The sequence below is a fragment of the Astatotilapia calliptera genome, chromosome 3, assembly GCF_964374335.1.
Source record: "Astatotilapia calliptera chromosome 3, fAstCal68.1, whole genome shotgun sequence".
NCBI classification, from domain to species: Eukaryota; Metazoa; Chordata; class Actinopteri; order Cichliformes; family Cichlidae; genus Astatotilapia; species Astatotilapia calliptera.
Genome location: NC_137424.1, coordinates 45,852,067 through 45,873,047, shown reverse-complemented (window position 1 = coordinate 45,873,047; position 20,981 = coordinate 45,852,067). Strand labels below are relative to the sequence as shown.

Here is a 20,981-nt window from a genome sequence, read left to right as displayed (position 1 = left end):
GAATGAGACTGTTGTGACTGTACCTGCAGCTCCTGTCTTCACCTCAGAGTAAACAGCACTCTGCTCTGGTTTATGATGCTTCTCTGTGAAGATGATCAGATTAATGAAAATTTTAAACACTTTAAAAACTTCCCAGGCTTTTTTCTACACTGTGTGTTTTGTGTACTCACTCTTCTTTCCAAAGTTTTGAAGTTTAATAAGAGAGTATGTGACGTCTCGCAGTTCATCTGCACCTGAAATGTAAAAATGTTTGTGAACACATCACATTCAATTTCATTAGTTGTGTTTAAGTCAAATCCAGGACTGTCAGATATTTTCAGAGCATGAACCCATCATGGTGTTACTGTTTGTGTTGATCTGATATGAAACAACAACATTTGTGGATTCTTTCAGTCGAGTTAAAGATACAATCAGGTTGTAAAATCCTGTTTGTTTCTGATCTTTTGTGCATGTAGTCAGTTGGTTATTTGGATGTTTGTCCAACTGGATTTTGATAAATGTTCTTTGAAAAGCTGCTGAGCACAAACTGAACCTAAGAAATGTTCCTGTTAATGGAGACTGAATGAAAAGTCAATATTAATAATGATAATAAAGATCGGTTTAAGTGCTGACCAGGATGAACAGAGTTGTATTCATGAGTTTCATCCTGGTTGACTCCATGATTTGTGGAGGAGCCCGGACTGTGACTCTCAGACTGGATCCACCTGAAACAGGAAATAAACACAATAAACTCAAAAGTAACTGATGTTTGTTTAAAATAACAATAAAAAGTATTTTACCAACCTGGTGAAGCAGGAATCTGTGAAAGAGACAAATGTTATTACACATGTTTGTGATGTAAATTGTTCGATCAGAATATATGTATATGTGTGAATAATTAAAGTGTGTGTAGTAAATAAACTCTGTAATACAGCATGAAAAGAAGAGGCTCTTACACTTGGACTGTCTGCAGCGATACAACAAGAGCAGGAGAATAATAACGAGAGAGACTCCACAAACCAGTCCAACAATCAACCACACAGGAGATGAAGAGCTGTCAGCTCCTGACACAGTTACAAGAAACAATAATTATTCATTGATGAATTATATGTATTTATATATATAATTTTACAAAATTAAGCCAGGCGACTTTGAGACTTAAATCAGAAAATCTAATGTTGCTTCTCAGTCATCAAACTCATAAAAATCCATCACATATTTTGATCCTGCTCACCTTTAACTGACATCCAGCTCTGTGCTGACTCTCTTCCTGAGTACTGACACTTGTAGAAACCTTCATCAGACTTTGACACTGCAGAGATCTTCAGCTCCCCTCGGGGATCATTTTCAATAAGTTTGTCATTGTGATAGAAAAACACATTGGAAAGTATTTTTTGTGTTCTCAAACTGCAGCTCAGACTAACAGAAGCTCCCTCAGTCACAGGATGAACAGGACTCACCAGGATAGGACCATTACCATCATCTGTGACACAATCACACACAATTGTTTCAGTCACATCAGCTGCTGCACACTTTTAGAAAAAGCTGACAAACAGTAATAAGAACAGATTGTACAAATGCTTTTCATCATGAAGATCTGATCTCGTGTATTTAAAAAAACGCTATTTCTCCAGATAAATTACACACATACAGCAAAGCTGGGACAAATGTTCATGTGACGTTTAAATCATCCAAATCCAAGTAGTAAATGTATAATAACATACTCTGTACAGTGATGTTGACTGCATTGCTGAACTCTCCTGATCCAGACTCACACCAGTACACTGCAGTATCTGACTTTGATGTGTTGATGTCACATGTGGATCCAGTCATTCTCCTACAGTCAGAGTACAGTCGGCCGTCCTCAGAGAACTTCCTCACTCTCCACTCAGTGAAGTTTCCCTCACAGGTCAATGAGACAGAGTCAGAGGTGAAGTGTTGCACTCTGTCAGGACTCACTGTGAGAGACGCTGCTGAACGAACATCTGGAAACAACATGCAGTGAAGAGACAAAGCTCACAGATGTTAGGATTAAAAATATCACAGTGAACATCTACGTTTGACTTCTTTGTGGTTCACAGGAGTCCTGATAGTCATGCAGCCAGATTTACAGACTTTCAAATCATCAACATGAAGATTATAAATCCTCAAACTGACCTGCAGACCAGACAAACTTTGGTTGACTGTGATCAGTGTGATACTCTGGGTCTCCTCTTCCAGCTCTGCACACATATCCTGCTGTGTGTGTCTGTCCATGAATGATGTAGGAGTCCTGTGCAGTCCCACTGCCATCAGGTAGCAGCTCATAACTGGAGGATTTCTCTGCTAGATCAGGAACAGCTTTATACCAGTAGAAGCTCCATCCTGCAGACGGATGTTCAACCTCACAGTTCAGAGTTACTGAGGCTCCAGGACTCAGCCATGATGGAGACACAGTGAGGACAGGACGGGGTTCATCTGTTCAACAAAGATTTTCTCTCAATGTTTCGTCTCTTAACTCTGAATTCAATGTCACTAAAATGTTGACTCACAAATATTTATGATGAACTTTAAGAGTGAGACTATCTAAACATGTCAAATATCTCAACATGTACTAATAAAAACACATTTTTACAAACTGTTTCTATTTCCAGGTTAAATGAACTATGACTCTACTTACTGTCAGAAACTGTCAGTGTGACTGAATCACTCCACTCTGTTGTTTCATGCTGTGAACTTTTCATTCTGCCCTTACAGCGATAGTTTCCACTGTTGGATGATGAAGCAGATCTAATCCTGTATTCATTTTGATTTGGAGCTTTTATCATGCTGTTTGTTTCCCACTCATAATCCCACTCAGTGTCTCCTCCATGGATCTCACATCTGACAGTGATCGTCTCTCCTCTGTATATCTCAGACCAGTTTGGATACAGAGTCACAACAGGTCTGATTGACACTGTATTCAGGAAATGAACAAATGAATGAAAAAAGGGGTCAATTTCCATCAGATACTTTTCATCAGGTAGTGATTTGGGGTTCATTAACTTTGAACTGACCAGTTTTCCCAATCCTGACTGACTGGCTGTCCTCTGTGTAGTAAACTGGGTTTCCTCTCCCTCCTCTGCACCTGTAGAGTCCTTCCTGTGAGACACTGATTTGTCCATTTGAGTGGAAAACTGCATCTTGTGTAGTCAGGGCTTCAGAGGATTTCTCATCTCTGTACCAGTAGTATTTCCATCCAGATGATGATGATGGGTTCACAGAGCAGGTCAGGGTCACACTGCCCCCTACTGGAACAGCTGTGTTATCAGCTCTCAGTTTGGCCTTTGGTTTATCTGCAGTTCAGTTTAGAAAAAGAACAAAAGTCAATGACTGAATCAAACCAGTTGAAATAACTTGGTGGAAATATGGAAATAATAAATATCACATAACTTTAATGGTGAAGCTGCAACAAACTGTACAACTATCACACAAATACAACACTAATCTTTCATATTTAATTTGCTGCATTTCTAAGTTAAAAACACACATGAGGAACAATCAGTGGATTTAATGTTTCTTAGTGGATGTGGTGGAGCAGCTGAGACAGATTCAGCATTTGTTCTGCATTTCATCTTTCATGTATTAGAGCTGCACAGCAGAGAAGTTACTCTCATATGTTTTGTTCTCTTCACTGTGAATAAAAAGCTGCTGTTCAGGTTTTTGTTGTTGGAATAAAAACTAAACATTTTACTGACCAACATGAAAGACAGTTATAAAGCTGTAAGAAAGAAGAAGTGCTTTTTCCTTATTTAGATACTCTGGATGAAAGATCTTACATGACACAGTCAGTGTGATGATATCACTCCACTCTGAGAAGAAATAGTCCCTTCTGCCCCGGCAGCTGTATCCTCCACTGTCAGACTCAGTAGCTCTGATGATTCTGTATTCATTGGATGTTGGAGGTGTGTTTAACTTGGCTGCTCTCCATTCATACGTCCACTGAGCTCCTTCACCTCCCTGAATCTCACATCTGACAGTGACTGTCTCACCGCTGTATATCTGAGGCCAGGATGGCTGCAGGGTCACAGTGGGCTTACTGGGAACTGTTCACAGGAAAATATCCAGTTAGAGACAAATAGAAACATAAAGATAAAAAAAATAAGACGGAATAAATTCTTCTATTTGTCAGGAGGTGTCTCTCATTTCAGGGTTAATAAACTCACCGTTGTTGAATAAAATTGTTAGCACAGAACACAAAATAACATCTCTCAGTTTGGCAGCAATAAAATAATTGAACTCACGAGTTTCTGTAACTGTGACGTCACTGCTGTCCTCTGTGTAGTAAACTGGATCTCCTCTCCCTCCTCTGCAGTGGTACAGACCTCCTTGTGAGACTCTGTTTGCTTCATTTCCTCTCATGAGCTGAGCTTTAGAAGAGACTGAATCACGTCTGAACCAGTCAAACTTCCAGCCAGCAGAGCCCTCCACAGAGCAGCTCAGTGTCACACTGCCCCCTGCTGGTATGACTGAACTTTGTGCTGTCAGTGTGGCTCTGGGTTTACTTGCTGTTGAAGAAACAAAATGAGTAAAACATTAAAACATAATCAAGGATAAACTTGTGACACTACTGATCACACTTTAAACACTGATTAATTTATCTACAAGCACAAACAGTAATTAGTAATCCTGCATGTAGGGATGGGAGTAAGGAACTGGTTCCCAGTAGTCAAAGTCCTGGGAATCATTAGTCTCTGCCTGCTTATCGATCCAACTTATCGGTTCTTTAACTCTCGCTTTCAGTTTGCAGTAACAGTTTTCCTGTTAAGACAGATGTAAACATGAAAACATTAAATGTCAGCATGAATCATGGTCCAACTCACATGAAACTGTCAGTCTGAAGGCATCACTCCATCCTGTTAAGAGATAGTCACTGCTACCCCGACATCTGTAGTCTCCACTGTGGGACACTGAAACTCTGCTGATCCTGTATTCACTGGATGTTGGAGGGCTGTTTGTGTTGGGTGCTGTCCATTCATATTTCCACACCTTTCCTTCACCTCCCTGAATCTCACATCTGACAGTGACTGTCTCACTGCTGTATATCTGAGGCCAGGATGGCTGCAGCGTCACAGTGGGCTTACTGGGAACTGTTCACAGAAAAATATCCAGTTAGAGACAAATAGAAACATGAAGATAAAAAAAATAAGACGGAATAAATTCTTCTATTTGTCAGGAGTTGTCTCTCATTTCAGGGTTAATAAACTCACAGTTGTTGAATGAAATTGTTAGCACAGAACACAAAATGACATCTCTCAGTTTGGCAGAAATAAAATAATTGAACCCACGAGTTTCTGTAACTGTGACGTCACTGCTGTCCTCTGTGTAGTAAACTGGATCTCCTCTCCCTCCTCTGCAGTGGTACAGACCTCCTTGTGAGACTCTGTTTGCTTCATTTCCTCTCATGAGCTGAGCTTTAGAAGAGACTGAATCACGTCTGAACCAGTCAAACTTCCAGCCAGCAGAGCCCTCCACAGAGCAGCTCAGTGTCACACTGCCCCCTGCTGGTATGATTGAACTGTGTGCTGTCAGTGTGGCTCTGGGTTTACTTGCTGTTGAAGAAACAAAATAAGTAAAACATTAAAACATCATGAAGAATAAACTTGCTACAGTACTGATCACACTTTAACCATTCACTGATTAATTTATCTACAAACACAAACAGTAATTAGTAATCCTGCATGTAGGGATGGGAGTAGAGAGCCGGATTACAGCATACAGGATGAGAGTGATGGTAAAGTGGAAACTGTTCTAGGACAGAAACAACTGCATTCAAATAATCACCTGTTAACACAACTTTGGCTCTTTAAAGCACAGCATGCTAACGCTAAGCTAGCCAAGAACCCAGAGTGACGTTAAAGCTGAGTGAATGCTGACCCCAGACCAGCACTGTGAGAAATGAGTTGTGATTTACAGTAAAGCTGCTGCTGAAATTCAACAGGTAACAAACTGATGAGCAGTCAGGCTGCAGCTCCGTTTCTACCTGTTCATGTTTCTACTGTAGAATCACCATGACAACTGATTTAAAGTCTCTTTGTGCTGCTTTTGTGTAAGAACTTTTTTGCTTTACTTTTTTTGAGAAATGATCCCAACACTGATCACAACAAAGAGGAGAAATACCTCCAACATGCACAAACATTTGACCTCACAGCCTCTAATCTGCATGAATGTCTTTGATATTCTGCTTAGAGATGGTGGCGACTCTCAAAGTGGAGCCAATGAGAATCAATCAATTCTTATCAATTCCCATCCCTACCTGCATGTGACACATTAGACTGTCTAACAAACTAAAGATTTCACTGATTTATCATTCTCTTATCAAACTGTCATCTCTGTACATTCCTCTTTAAACTGCTGATATTTTAAGAGCCTCCATGGTGTCTCTCCTTTCTGTTTGCACAGTGAGAAAAACTGTTGTCCTGAGCTGCCTGCAGACAGCTGGATCATTGTTGGAGTTTTCCTGTTAAGACAGGTGTAAACATGAAAACATGAAATGTCAGCATGAATCATGGTCCAACTCACATGAAACTGTCAGTCTGAAGGCATCACTCCATCCTGTTAAGAGATAGTCACTGCTACCCCGACATCTGTAGTCTCCACTGTGGGACACTGAAACTCTGCTGATCCTGTATTCACTGGATGTTGGAGGGCTGTTTGTGTTGGGTGCTGTCCATTCATATTTCCACACCTTTCCTTCACCTCCCTGAATCTCACATCTGAGAGTGATTGTCTCACCAGTGAATATCTGAGACCAGCTGTGCTGCAGATTCACAGCAGCCCAAACTGTTCAACAAACAAATATAAAAATTTAAATAAATATATCAAGAAGAACCACAAAACAAATAACAAAAATCATAGTTATAGTGTTACTTTAATTCATTTATAAATTTCAGTTGTATTGCAGCCAGCAGAGCCCTCCACAGAGCAGCTCAGTGTCACACTGCCCCCTGCTGGTATGATTGAACTGTGTGCTGTCAGTGTGGCTCTGGGTTTACTTGCTGTATAAGATACAGAAAAAGTTAATCTTTAAATTGTTGGTTGTCTAAGGAAGAAATTTCTTACAGCACTGATTATGTGTTAAACATTGACCAATTTAGGAAACAACGTGTAATTTTTCTGCATGTGAGACTTCGACTGCCTAGAAAAGTTTTTTTTTTTTTTTTTCAAATCAAAAATAGTTTGAATGCCTCATCTCTGTTTTCTGTTCATTACTGTTTTAATAGTTACAGTGCCGTGAACAACTTCTTTACTTTCTGTCGGAGTGGGAGGAGAGTGTTTGAAAGAGAAGTATGTGTGTGTTTTTAAAGTCGTCTTACTACAAATATTATTAAAAAGTTATTTGAAAAAATCAAGTTCACACACAAAAGCTGACTGGAAGTTATTTTCTATCATTTAACATTTCATTTTAAATGTTGTACACAGCTACTACAACAGCAAAATAAAATGTTAAGCTGACGTTCATCACTTTCATGTATTTGTACAATTTTTAAAATTATAACACATTATTTGTTTTAATTCTTTTATTTATGCAGAGATGGGTGAACTGGTAACTGTTAGTGATCTGAGCCCAGCAGTAAAACTGGGACATCTGAGCTTCTGTTGTTTACCTGTGTTTGTTTGTTTGTTTTATTTTATTTTGTTTTCAAATAAAGTGAGTGTAAAACAGCTGAATCACAGACAGAAACTTATTTTTAAAGAATGAACATAAACACACTTTTCTCCACAAAGTCGTTTTCTGTACAAATGAGACTTTTTCAGGAAGAAGTTGGAATGAGTTTGATTTGCTTTCATAAAATCACTTTGAGGTTAACATGCAAATCAATGAGTTCAATAGAAATAAAATCAAAAACCTTTCTATCAAACCCACTCGTGTGTGTGTGCTTCAGATTAATTTTAATCTACGCCAGTATTTGATGAGATGATTGAATGACTTTTATTCTTTTTTTAAAGAAGTTTCATATTTGTTTTCATTTGTTGAGGGAGTTTGAAGAACTATATTTTATCCTGTTTGTGTCATTATTGTCCTCAGGTGATGGAGCAGCAGGTCAGCATTGGCGTCTCTATACCAGCTGAAAGTTCGTGACACAAAGTGGTGACAAACTGTCTACAATGAGGCTACTATCAGCTGCAGCTCTTTGTCTGACTAACAATGTAACATGCTTTGTAGACCATTGAATTCATCCTGTGCTGACCATGACGACATTTGTCAAATGGAGATCACACAACAAACATGAAATCAACACAGAAAACTTCACATTGTATGTTTGATAATCATGAGTGAATGTATATTTCAAACTAAATGACTGAACTCACAGGTTATCTCAATGGTGACATCATCACTTCTATCAGTGTAGTAAACTGGGTTTCCTCTTGTTCCTCTGCAGCTGTAGATTCCTCCTTGAGATACTCTGATATCTCTGTTTTGTTGATCTCTGATTTTACCTTCAGAGGTTCTTTGGGTTCGTCTGAACCACTCATATTTCCATCCATCAGAGCTCTGCACAGAGCAGGTCAGTGTCACACTGCCCCCTACTGGTATGATTGTTGTTCCTGCTGTCAGTGTGGCCCTGGGTCTATCTGCTGTTATGAAAAAGAAGAGAACAAAATGCACACCTGATACAATATAAATGTATAAAAGGTTAAAAAAAATCATTTTTTTAAATCACCCCCCCCCCCCCCCCCCCAATAAAATCTACAAATGTCTCCATTATATATTTTTTTTCCTACAGTTTAAGTCACTTTAAATTTTTCTGATTTCTGTCTCAACATGGTGACAGAGCTGCAGTAATTCAGGTTGTAGATTTCTAAATAAGCACAGTATGAATGTTTGTTCAATCTCAGGCCTGAAGAAGTCACACTGAATGTAAACTAATGCAGTTCACTGTTGAAGGAAACACACACACACACACACACACACATACTCGCTTAAGTCCCGTTTGGGGTCGCATATCTTAACTCCCCCCCTTTGGGGACACCACTTTCTGTATGGTTTAGAAGCAAGCTGGCAACTCAGTTTTACTCCTCCAAGACCACAGAAATAAAAAATCACTTGAGATTTTAATTTTAAGCAACTTTTGTCCAGACAGTATTTTTACCTTCCCATTGGGGACTTGGAATGTTTAATGTCCCCTTTGGGGTCTTCAGCGATACACAGATAAAAAAAACTATTTTATGCCACTTTTGGGGACCTTACTTCCATTTGGGGTCTTCGGCGACACACACATACACAAACTATTTTATGCCACTTTTGGGGACCTTACTTCCATTCGGGGTCTTCAGCAATACACACATACACAAGTTATTTTATGTCAGTTTTGGGGACCATACTTCCCTTAAAGGCAATTCCTTCAAAGTACAATGTAATGTTAACTACCCAATCTAACAATAATCTAAAGAATAATTAAGGTCTCTATTTATCTTGAAGAAATCAAAACTATGTCCAACGTCTCGGCCACAGAACAATTTAAATTTTTGACTGCATTTATTACTACTGTGTTGTTTTGGGAGTTTATATGCACATCATTAATGCAGAGAAACTTGGATAAAAAAAAATCATCTGTACTATTGAGTGTTTGTTACCAGCAAATTGTAAGGCAAGAACTTTGCTTCCAAATATGTTCACTGGGAAGAAGTCCCTGGTCCCCTGTCTTCATCTTGATCCATTTTCTTGTTCTATTGTGTTTTTGTTGGCTCCATACCTGACAGAAGAGACTCAATCTCATTGCTTGAGGAATCTGGATTTTGCAGATCAATTTTTTTTTACATTTCAGGCATTTCTCATGATGCTGCTTCAGCTTGGTTAGTCTTGAGTAGATAAACATCAGTTAAATAGGCAAACATTAGACAGTTAAACTAGTTTTTATATTCTATTTAAACTAAAAGAAATTTCTAATTTCACCTATGAATTGTTAACACAGATAATTTGAACACAATTACCAAGAGTTCATTTGATTTTCAGAAACTATCCAAACCTATCATATAAGATTTAATTTAATTATTAATAAACACACTACTTTAACCTACATTAGAAGCAATCAAAATATCCTTTACATCAGGGCACCAATAAGTACAGTATTAAAGATCTGTGAGTGATAAGACAAGCTGTACGATTTTAGAATGGATATCTTAATTTTAGTTTTCACTGATGTTACGAGTAGATTTAACATGAATAACAAATAGACAAGCGACAATTAAAAACTGCCAAAGAAGATGACTCTTATGACTTCCGGGGACATTTCTAACAAAAATGCACTGCGTTAACCTGAATGAGGACAATCAAAAGGATATACATAAATGAAATTGGATTGATATAGTACCAGAGTACAGTGATCATTAACTGATCGTCATTAACGATCAGTGACCATTAACGGTTTTGTCACTGATCTCAAGGGTAGATTAATACTAAATACAGAAATATACCTCCATTTAAAAATTGCAAAAACATATGCAACAATAGTTATTGGTATACCTGACTCTTATGACTTTTGGGGACGTTTCTAACACAAAAACACTCCGCTTTAACGTAAATGGGGACATTCAATGGGAAACTTTCCTTAGGAAACTGGTTAATACAATAAACTCTGATTATTAAACATCTGCATATGTTAAGGTATGTGTAACTACTTTTCGGATGGATTTCTTTATCTTAGTCCTCATTCTGATTGGTATTTGTTCCGTATTTTTAAATCTTAGACATAGTGAAGGTTTTTTTTTTAACATAACCCTTGCTTGAGTGTGGGGATCATTGATAAATTGTTTACAGACTTCATGGATAGATTTATACTGAAAAAGGGACATGATACTATTTTTAGAAAAAAAATCCCGCAACATATCCAACTATAGTCTATGCCATATGCTTATGACTTTTGGGGACGTTTCTAACACAAATACACTCCGCTTTAACCTAAATGGGGACATTCAATGGGAAACTTTCGTTAGGGAACTGGTTAATACAATGAACTCTGATTATTAAACATCTGCATATATTAAGATATGTGTAATGATTTGGGGGATGGATTGCTTTATCTTAGTCCTCATTCTGATTGGTATTTGTTCCATATTTTCAAATCTTAGACATAATGAAGGATTTTACAACAATAACCCTTACTTGAGTGAGGAGATCACTGATAAATTGTTTGTTGACTTTATAGGTAGATTTATACAGAAAAAAGGAACATGATAACATCTTTTAAAAAATCCCAAAGCATATCCAACTATAGTCATCAGAATGCCATATACTTATGACTTTTGGGGACGTTTCTAACACAAATACACTCCGCTTTAACCTAAATGGGGACATTCAATGAGAAACTTTCCTTAGGGAACTGGTAAATACAACGAACTCATTACACATACCTCAACATATGCATATGTTTCATAATGAAACATATGCATATGTTGAGGTATGTGTAATGATTTGGGGGATGGATTACTTTATCTTAATCCTCCTTCTGATTGGTATTTGTTCCATATTTTCATATCTTTGACATAATGAAGGATTTTACAACATAACTCTTGAGTGTGGTGATCACTGATAAATTGTTCTCGAACTTCATGTATTGAGTTATACTGAAAAAGGGACATGACACTATTTGTAAAAAACAATACAAAAACACATCTGACTATAGTCATAGGTATGCCGTACTGTATACTTATGACTTTTGGGGATGTTTCTAACACAAATACACTCCTCTTTAACTTAAATGGGGACATTCAGTGGGAAACTTTCCTTAGGGAACTGGTAAATACAATGAACTCTGATCATTAAACACATGCATATGTTAAGGTATGTGTAACTACTTTTCGGATTGATTTCTTTATCTTAGTCCTCATTCTGATTGGTATTTGTTCTGTATTTTTAAATCTTAGACAATATGAAGGGGTTGTTCTTTCTTTTAACATAACCCTTGCTTGAGTGTGGGGATCATTGATAAATTGTTTACAGACTTCATGGATAGATTTATACTGAAAAAGGGACATGATACTATTTTTAGAAAAAAAATCCTGCAACATATCCAACTATAGTCATTAGTATGCCATATGCTTATGACTTTTGGGGACTTTTCTAACACAAATACACTCCTCTTTAACCTAAATGGGGACATTCAATGGGAAACTTTCCTTAGGGAACTGGTTAATACAATGAACTCTGATTATTAAACATCTGCATATATTAAGATATGTGTAATGATTTGGGGGATGGATTGCTTTATCTTAGTCCTCATTCTGATTGGTATTTGTTCCATATTTTCAAATCTTAGACATAATGAAGGATTTTACAACAATAACCCTTACTTGAGTGAGGAGATCACTGATAAATTGTTTGTTGACTTTATAGGTAGATTTATACAGAAAAAAGGAACATGATAACATCTTTTAAAAAATCCCAAAGCATATCCAACTATAGTCATCAGAATGCCATATACTTATGACTTTTGGGGACGTTTCTAACACAAATACACTCCGCTTTAACCTAAATGGGGACATTCAATGAGAAACTTTCCTTAGGGAACTGGTAAATACAACGAACTCATTACACATACCTCAACATATGCATATGTTTCATAATGAAAACATAACCCTTGCTTGAGTGTGGGGATCATTGATAAATTGTTTACAGACTTCATGGATAGATTTATACTGAAAAAGGGACATGATACTATTTTTAGAAAAAAAATCCCGCAACATATCCAACTATAGTCTATGCCATATGCTTATGACTTTTGGGGACGTTTCTAACACAAATACACTCCGCTTTAACCTAAATGGGGACATTCAATGGGAAACTTTCCTTAGGGAACTGGTTAATACAATGAACTCTGATTATTAAACATCTGCATATATTAAGATATGTGTAATGATTTGGGGGATGGATTGCTTTATCTTAGTCCTCATTCTGATTGGTATTTGTTCCATATTTTCAAATCTTAGACATAATGAAGGATTTTACAACAATAACCCTTACTTGAGTGAGGAGATCACTGATAAATTGTTTGTTGACTTTATAGGTAGATTTATACAGAAAAAAGGAACATGATAACATCTTTTAAAAAAATCCCAAAGCATATCCAACTATAGTCATTAGAATGCCATAAACTTCTGACTTTTGGGGACGTTTCTAACACAAATACACTCCGCTTTAACCTAAATGGGGACATTCAATGAGAAACTTTCCTTAGGGAACTGGTAAATACAACGAACTCATTACACATACCTCAACATATGCATATGTTTCATAATGAAACATATGCATATGTTGAGGTATGTGTAATGATTTGGGGGATGGATTACTTTATCTTAATCCTCCTTCTGATTGGTATTTGTTCCATATTTTCATATCTTTGACATAATGAAGGATTTTACAACATAACTCTTGAGTGTGGTGATCACTGATAAATTGTTCTCGAACTTCATGTATGGAGTTATACTGAAAAAGGGACATGACACTATTTTTAAAAAACAATACAAAAACATATCCGACTATAGTCATAGGTATGCCATATGCTTATGACTTTTGGGGACGTTTCTAACACAAATACACTCCGCTTTAACCTAAATGGGGACATTCAATGGGAAACTTTCGTTAGGGAACTGGTTAATACAATGAACTCTGATTATTAAACATCTGCATATATTAAGATATGTGTAATGATTTGGGGGATGGATTGCTTTATCTTAGTCCTCATTCTGATTGGTATTTGTTCCATATTTTCAAATCTTAGACATAATGAAGGATTTTACAACAATAACCCTTACTTGAGTGAGGAGATCACTGATAAATTGTTTGTTGACTTTATAGGTAGATTTATACAGAAAAAAGGAACATGATAACATCTTTTAAAAAAATCCCAAAGCATATCCAACTATAGTCATTAGAATGCCATAAACTTCTGACTTTTGGGGACGTTTCTAACACAAATACACTCCGCTTTAACCTAAATGGGGACATTCAATGAGAAACTTTCCTTAGGGAACTGGTAAATACAACGAACTCATTACACATACCTCAACATATGCATATGTTTCATAATGAAAACATAACCCTTGCTTGACTGTGGGGATCATTGATAAATTGTTTACAGACTTCATGGATAGATTTATACTGCAAAAAGGACATGATACTATTTTTAAAAAAATTACAAAGCATATCCAACTATAGTCATTAGTATGCCATATGCTTATGACTTTTGGGGACGTTTTTAACACAAATGATTTGGGGGATGGATTGCTTTATCTTAGTCCTCATTCTGATTGGTAACTGTTCCATATTTTCATATCTTTGACATAATGAAGGATTTTACAACATAACTCTTGAGTGTGGTGATCACTGATAAATTGTTCTCGAACTTCATGTATTGAGTTATACTGAAAAAGGGACATGACACTATTTGTAAAAAACAATACAAAAACATATCTGACTATAGTCATAGGTATGCCGTACAGTATACTTATGACTTTTGGGGATATTTCTAACAAATACACTCCTCTTTAACCTAAATGGGGACATTCAATGAGAAACTTTCCTTAGGGAACTGGTAAATACAATGAACTCTGATCATTAAACACATGCATATGTTAAGGTATGTGTAACTACTTTTCAGATTGATTTCTTTATCTTAGTCCTCATTCTGATTGGTATTTGTTCTGTATTTTTAAATCTTAGACATAATGAAGGGGTTGTTCTTTTTTTTTAACATAACCCTTGCTTGAGTGTGGGGATCATTGATAAATTGTTTACAGACTTCATGGATAGATTTATACTGAAAAAGGGACATGATACTATTTTTAGAAAAAAAAATCCCGCAACATATCCAACTATAGTCTATGCCATATGCTTATGACTTTTGGGGACGTTTCTAACACAAATACACTCCGCTTTAACCTAAATGGGGACATTCAATGGGAAACTTTCGTTAGGGAACTGGTTAATACAATGAACTCTGATTATTAAACATCTGCATATATTAAGATATGTTTAATGATTTGGGGGATGGATTGCTTTATCTTAGTCCTCATTCTGATTGGTATTTGTTCCATATTTTCAAATCTTAGACATAATGAAGGATTTTACAACAATAACCCTTACTTGAGTGAGGAGATCACTGATAAATTGTTTGTTGACTTTATAGGTAGATTTATACAGAAAAAAGGAACATGATAACATCTTTTAAAAAAATCCCAAAGCATATCCAACTATAGTCATTAGAATGCCATAAACTTCTGACTTTTGGGGACGTTTCTAACACAAATACACTCCGCTTTAACCTAAATGGGGACATTCAATGAGAAACTTTCCTTAGGGAACTGGTAAATACAACGAACTCATTACACATACCTCAACATATGCATATGTTGAGGTATGTGTAATGATTTGGGGGATGGATTACTTTATCTTAATCCTCCTTCTGATTGGTATTTGTTCCATATTTTCATATCTTTGACATAATGAAGGATTTTACAACATAACTCTTGAGTGTGGTGATCACTGATAAATTGTTCTCGAACTTCATGTATGGAGTTATACTGAAAAAGGGACATGACATTATTTTTAAAAATACAATAACTGGTAAATAACTGGAACTGGTAAATACAATGAACTCTGATTATTAAACATATGCATATGTTGAGGTATGTGTAATGATGTGGGGGATGGATTGTTTTATCTTAATCCTCATTCTGATTGGTATTTGTTCCATATTTTCAAATCTTAGACATAATGAAGGATTTTACAACATAGCCCTTACTTGAGTGTGGGAATCATTGATAAATTGTTCTCTGACTTCATGGATAGTTTTATACAGAAAATAGGGACATGATATCAAAAAAAAAAAATACAAAACTATATGCAACTATAGTCACTAGTATGCCATATTCTTATGACTTTTGGGGACGTTTCTAACACAAATACACTCCACTTTAACCTAAATGGGACATTCAAAATCCTGCAGTTTATTTATGTTTCTTTGTTTCAGAATAATAAATAAATAAATTAAACAAATAGCATAATATTCCTCTTTATAAAGCTTATTTATTTTTTCCGTTTCATTAGCCTCTCTTAATTAACAAGATAATCCTCATTGTTAGCTTGCACATGAAAAACTTAAGGATGCTAATAAACATCCTTTATTATTTTAGAATCATAAAAGCATAAAAAAAATTAAATCCCCTAAAATATTGAATGTTTGGTACATTCAAACATCCCTTGATGTTTAATCCAAGACGGCTCTGAATGTGTAACTTATATGTGGCTAGCTTTTTCGGGCTAATTAGCTCGAATCTTTTTTTCCCCAAATCATCAAGGGCACATCTAGCAAGCCAGTATTAGCAGTTATTACTAAATAACTTTCTTACATTCAAACAGAAAATGCTGAAACTTGTCAGCAGAACCCTTAAGATATAGGTATAAAAAACTAAAAAAGTTTTAATCACTTTTCATACCTTTAAAGCTGCTCTACATGCTGCTGCTTGCACACACCTCTATGGCTGCGATCAAGGCCTATGGTGACATAGAGGTCTTACCTCACCTCCCCTATCTTTAGGCTGTCCCTGCTCTGTGCCTCTTCACTCTCACACACACACGAACTCCAGACCTGCATTCATCTCTTTCCTCTGAGCTCCCCCACCCGACAGACATACAAAACTCTAAACATCGCCCTTTGACTTACTGCCCCACCCCCACTTGCACACAAACTCTTTCCCGAAAGCACTCTGATTGTATGACACTAGTGTTCATTGTATTATGTTGTACATAGGACTTTTGTTTTGTTTTTATCTTTAAGGTTTTCACTGTACACTGTAGACCGTGGGAGCATTACAATTTAAAATTCCTGTGTATCATCTGTACATGTGGGTTTTCACAATAAAGCTGACTTTGAACTTGACTTGAGTCAAGCTCTGCACATATCTCTAAGACCCAGTCAACCATGCTACAGAAGCTAATCTTTCCCACTTGTATCCAGGATATAATTTTTTTTTCTGTCATGATCCATGTGTAATGACCATTGTCTTACACAGTTTTTGATCAGCTCTTAAAGAAACTTTGGTGAGAATTAAGTTTTATGCCATATGCTTGTGACTTTTTATGCTTTTTAGGTATTAACATTGAAATTTAAATTTAGCTCAGCTGTTTCACCAAATTTTGGATCCCTGCACCATCCAACAGAAATTCAAGAAACATCTTAAATATTTTGCACTAAAAGTATCAAGAATTTAGAGTAATTTATGTCAAGCTGCAGTTCAGAAAGCAAATATGAACCTAAAGTGCTCCATTATTTCATGCATCTGCTTCACATCATGCCAAATAATTCTTTAAAAAATATTAAAACTATTTATATCATAATTACGTGAAATATGACTCTTTTGTATTTTCTAGTGTCTTCTTTACCCTTTAAAAATATAATCTACTAAATAGTCTACTGATTTCTATTATTTAGTCAAGAGAACAAATGTTTGTTTATATAAAACCATTCATACAGAAGAATGTTGAATAAGATTTTCAAAAAAGATCAATATATTAAAAGAAATCTTACACTATAATAATATAAGGGTTAGGGAGAGGTAATACACACACAAAAAAATCCAAGATTTGTCACTTTTGGGGACAGTGGAAATTCTTGCAATTTCACACACTTCCACTAGGGGCAACATAGAGTTATACACAGATTGCAAAAATTTTTGGGGGCAATGTCATACACATACACAAAAAATCTAAAAAATGTCACTTTTGGGGACAGGTGAGATTTTTGGATTAAAATATGTTTTAGAGCATGCTGAACGTTGTTAGAGGTAAATCTAATTGGGGACGGTGGTTTTGGTCCCCAAAGGTAGAGGTGTCCCCAATTGACTGGTGTGTGAGCTGACAGAAGTCCCCAATTTTGACACAAGCAAACTCACACACACACACACACACACACACACACACACACACACACACACATTTAGACAACAGAAACATCGTCACCTTAAATTATATGAATCTTTTGATGTTTCTTTTTTTTTTCATTATTTAAATTAAGTTTCATCCACAGTTATTCTTGTTATACAGTAAAACATGCACATGCTGTAATGACATATTGTCTAAGTATTTTGGTTGCAGTGTGTACTGTGAACAAAGTTAGGTAAAATGCAAGGATCTTTGTTAAAGTTCCAACACATAAGAAATACAATACTTTCAATGAAACATTTATTAAACACATATTTTTTTATAATTCAGATGAGTATTTTATCAGGAATCATCACAGCATTAATCACTGAGGACTTACCTAATACAGTTATAAAGACAGTATTACTGTTCTTTATATAATGTGACTCCTTCCTGCTACCAGAGCACTGATATTCACCACTGTGGCCTGTTGAGATAATTTCTAATGTGCAGTCTTTGTTCTCCCTGTTGGGGGCATACTCTCGACCATCCTTCTTGATTGTGTAATACCAGTCAGTGTCTTCTCCTTCATTCATGTCACACTTGAAGGTAACAAACTCTCCAATGAAATAACTGGACGAGCTGGGTTCAATAGTTAGCACAGCAACTAGAATCCAACACAAACAAACAATCAGACAACAGACAATCTGAAACACTTTATGCTCAAGGCAGAATGTTGATTGATTATTAATACTTTATTTATGTAGAGTCATACAGGTTGAGAATAATCTTTGCTAAATAAAAAGGAAGAAATAGAAAAAGTGAAAACTGTTCAGTCACCTTGAGCGTGTCCACTGCAGACGAGCGTACAGAGCACTGCAATAAAGACAGAAACTTCAGACATTATCAAACTAAAGACACTCAAATCATGTGAGTGTTTTGTTGATGTTAGATTTGAAATGTAACATGTTAAAAGGCTGTTTAAATCTAGCACTGGCTTTAATCACTGCCGTTATATGTTTAATCAGTGTCTACTATGATTGATTACATTTTATATTAGGATGTCAAAAGCATCAAATTATCACTGATGGAGAAACAAACCTTTCTTAGATAAACTAAAGCAGCTCCACTCTGATCTGAGTCAGTGCACTAAAATCTAATCCAGTCTACAAACAACCATGTTGGTAACAAACATGAGAGTCCTATGATCACATGACCTGCAATGGTACAAATGACTGATGCTCTGTTCTTCTTACTAAAACATGTTTATGGATCAGTATGAATCAAACAATAGAAGTCAGTGATGTACTCACAGAATAGGCCCAGCTCACAGAGCAAAGTGGCTCCCATCCTCACATCCAGCAGTGACACGTCTGAAAACTTCTACAACTTTCTGTAAAGAGAGAGAGTGAAGCAGCAGCACAGCAGATACCAAAGAGCTGAGAAGGAAACAAAGAGGTTTTAAAACTTCTCTCTGCTTCCTTCCTTTTACACAGAAATAACAACTTAACAAGATCTGACAAGATTTTTATGAAAAGGCCTTTAACACACAGACTAAACTGACCAATAACAGACAGACAGTAAGTTTCATTACACATATGTGAGCTGACTGAGGGTTAAAGAGGAAATGAGGAGAACACAAGTCCAAGAATTGTTTTAAATGTGAAAAACCTTTATTTTATTTAAATATTATTCAAATTAAAAAAAGAATAATAATAATAATCATCATCATCATCATCATCATCATCATCATCTTTGTCATAAACTGTAAGTATTATCAAACATTTGTCTTACATTATTTCAAAGGCTATTTATAATTTTAATAAATATTTCCAAACCTCAAGCACACAGATGTATGAATAAAGGAGAGTAAATATCAATAAATATATTGTTAGATTCTAATATTATTTTATGCCATGTTATACCCCTAATTAAAGATTGTGAATTATTATGTAGTTTTAGTTTGCATTATTCTCCTGAATTAGAAGAAGCTGATAACTATTGCATTAGTTAAACTGATGTGCATTATATTAAACTGTTGATTTATTGTGAATGAATGATATTGTTTTATGATGCATTATACTGCTGAGTTATAAGAAATACTGTTTGCAGAAAGTCATCGCCTTATTTGTCTGATTAGAAGAGAACAGAATATACTGGAGTTTTCTGCCCCATCTCAGCAGGAGCAGATAAACGGGGAGCCAAGGTCGTAGCTTAGGCGCTGTGTGAGAGAAGGCATGTGAATGTTTATGCTTTGTATGATAAGGTGGAGGCACCAGAGGCTATAAAAGTTTGAGCAATGCTCCACCATTTTGAGATTTTGAGGCTGTCTGCATCAGTGTCCATCTCCCACGTGTGTGATCATTAAAAATCATCGTTTGACTCAACCCGACCGGACCAGTGTTGTTATTGTGGTTTTTCTCTTGTTTCCATCCCCGATATTTTGAACCTTAACATTTTGGTGGCTCGTCCTGTGGTATTGGGGTGGAATTTAAAAGTTTGGACGGTCCGAGGTTGTCGAACGGACAGGCACGAGCCAGTGGTCTGATGTGAGTGGGCATAAGCCGGCTTATCTAAAGGTAAGGCACTACCTGTTGAATTATTTCCAAAGTGTGCCAAATTGGATATGACTAAATTAAAGTCTACTCACTGAAATTACTGGTAGAGGGTCTGTTTTGATTGTGATGAGGATCCGCGTGTGTTATGCAGTTAAAGTCGGCTAAGAGTCTTTAATGAAGTTGAAAAAGTATGAAATGCTGGGTTAGAGTCCCAAGGAAATGAAAGAAATGCTGGGTTCGAGTCCCAAGGCATTGAGATAAAGGCTCAAGTAGTTTGTTAGGGAATTGGTCATGTTGTTGGTTAAAGTCCAAATTGGTTATAAGTGTGGTCCTGTGTGATTATAAGTGAGGGTTGGCTCCATTGCAACCCGTTCTCACTCCCGACGCGTAAAATAATCACGATTTGTCACGTCCCTTAACTTCTCATGCTGACGCCTAAGGTACCCTTCCACGTTTTTATGTGACGCTGTGGGTTGTCAATTCATTCCAATATGAACCCGCTCGCGGTGATCAGAGACGCTTCGAGCAGAGGCTCCAGCCATCCATTTACTCCAATAATAACCCCG

At 36.4% G+C, this 20,981-nt stretch overlaps 1 protein-coding gene across 1 annotated transcript; it reads right to left on the bottom strand.

Moving 5' to 3' along the window:
* Window positions 1–229: 229 nt before the first annotated feature.
* On the bottom strand, window positions 230–19,207 carry LOC113018005 (Fc receptor-like protein 5). Its single transcript, XM_080295381.1, has 14 exons — window positions 19,171–19,207; window positions 18,698–18,733; window positions 18,258–18,524; window positions 8,302–8,577; window positions 7,225–7,250; window positions 6,520–6,757; window positions 5,286–5,549; window positions 4,817–5,087; window positions 3,777–4,036; window positions 2,137–2,436; window positions 1,704–1,964; window positions 1,210–1,462; window positions 784–1,033; window positions 230–704 (listed from the first exon to the last, which is right to left on the bottom strand). The coding sequence occupies exons 1-14, from the start codon at window positions 19,205–19,207 to the stop codon at window positions 690–692; spliced, it is 2,754 nt and encodes a 917-aa protein (XP_080151507.1). The 3' UTR covers window positions 230–689.
* Window positions 19,208–20,981: the final 1,774 nt, after the last annotated feature.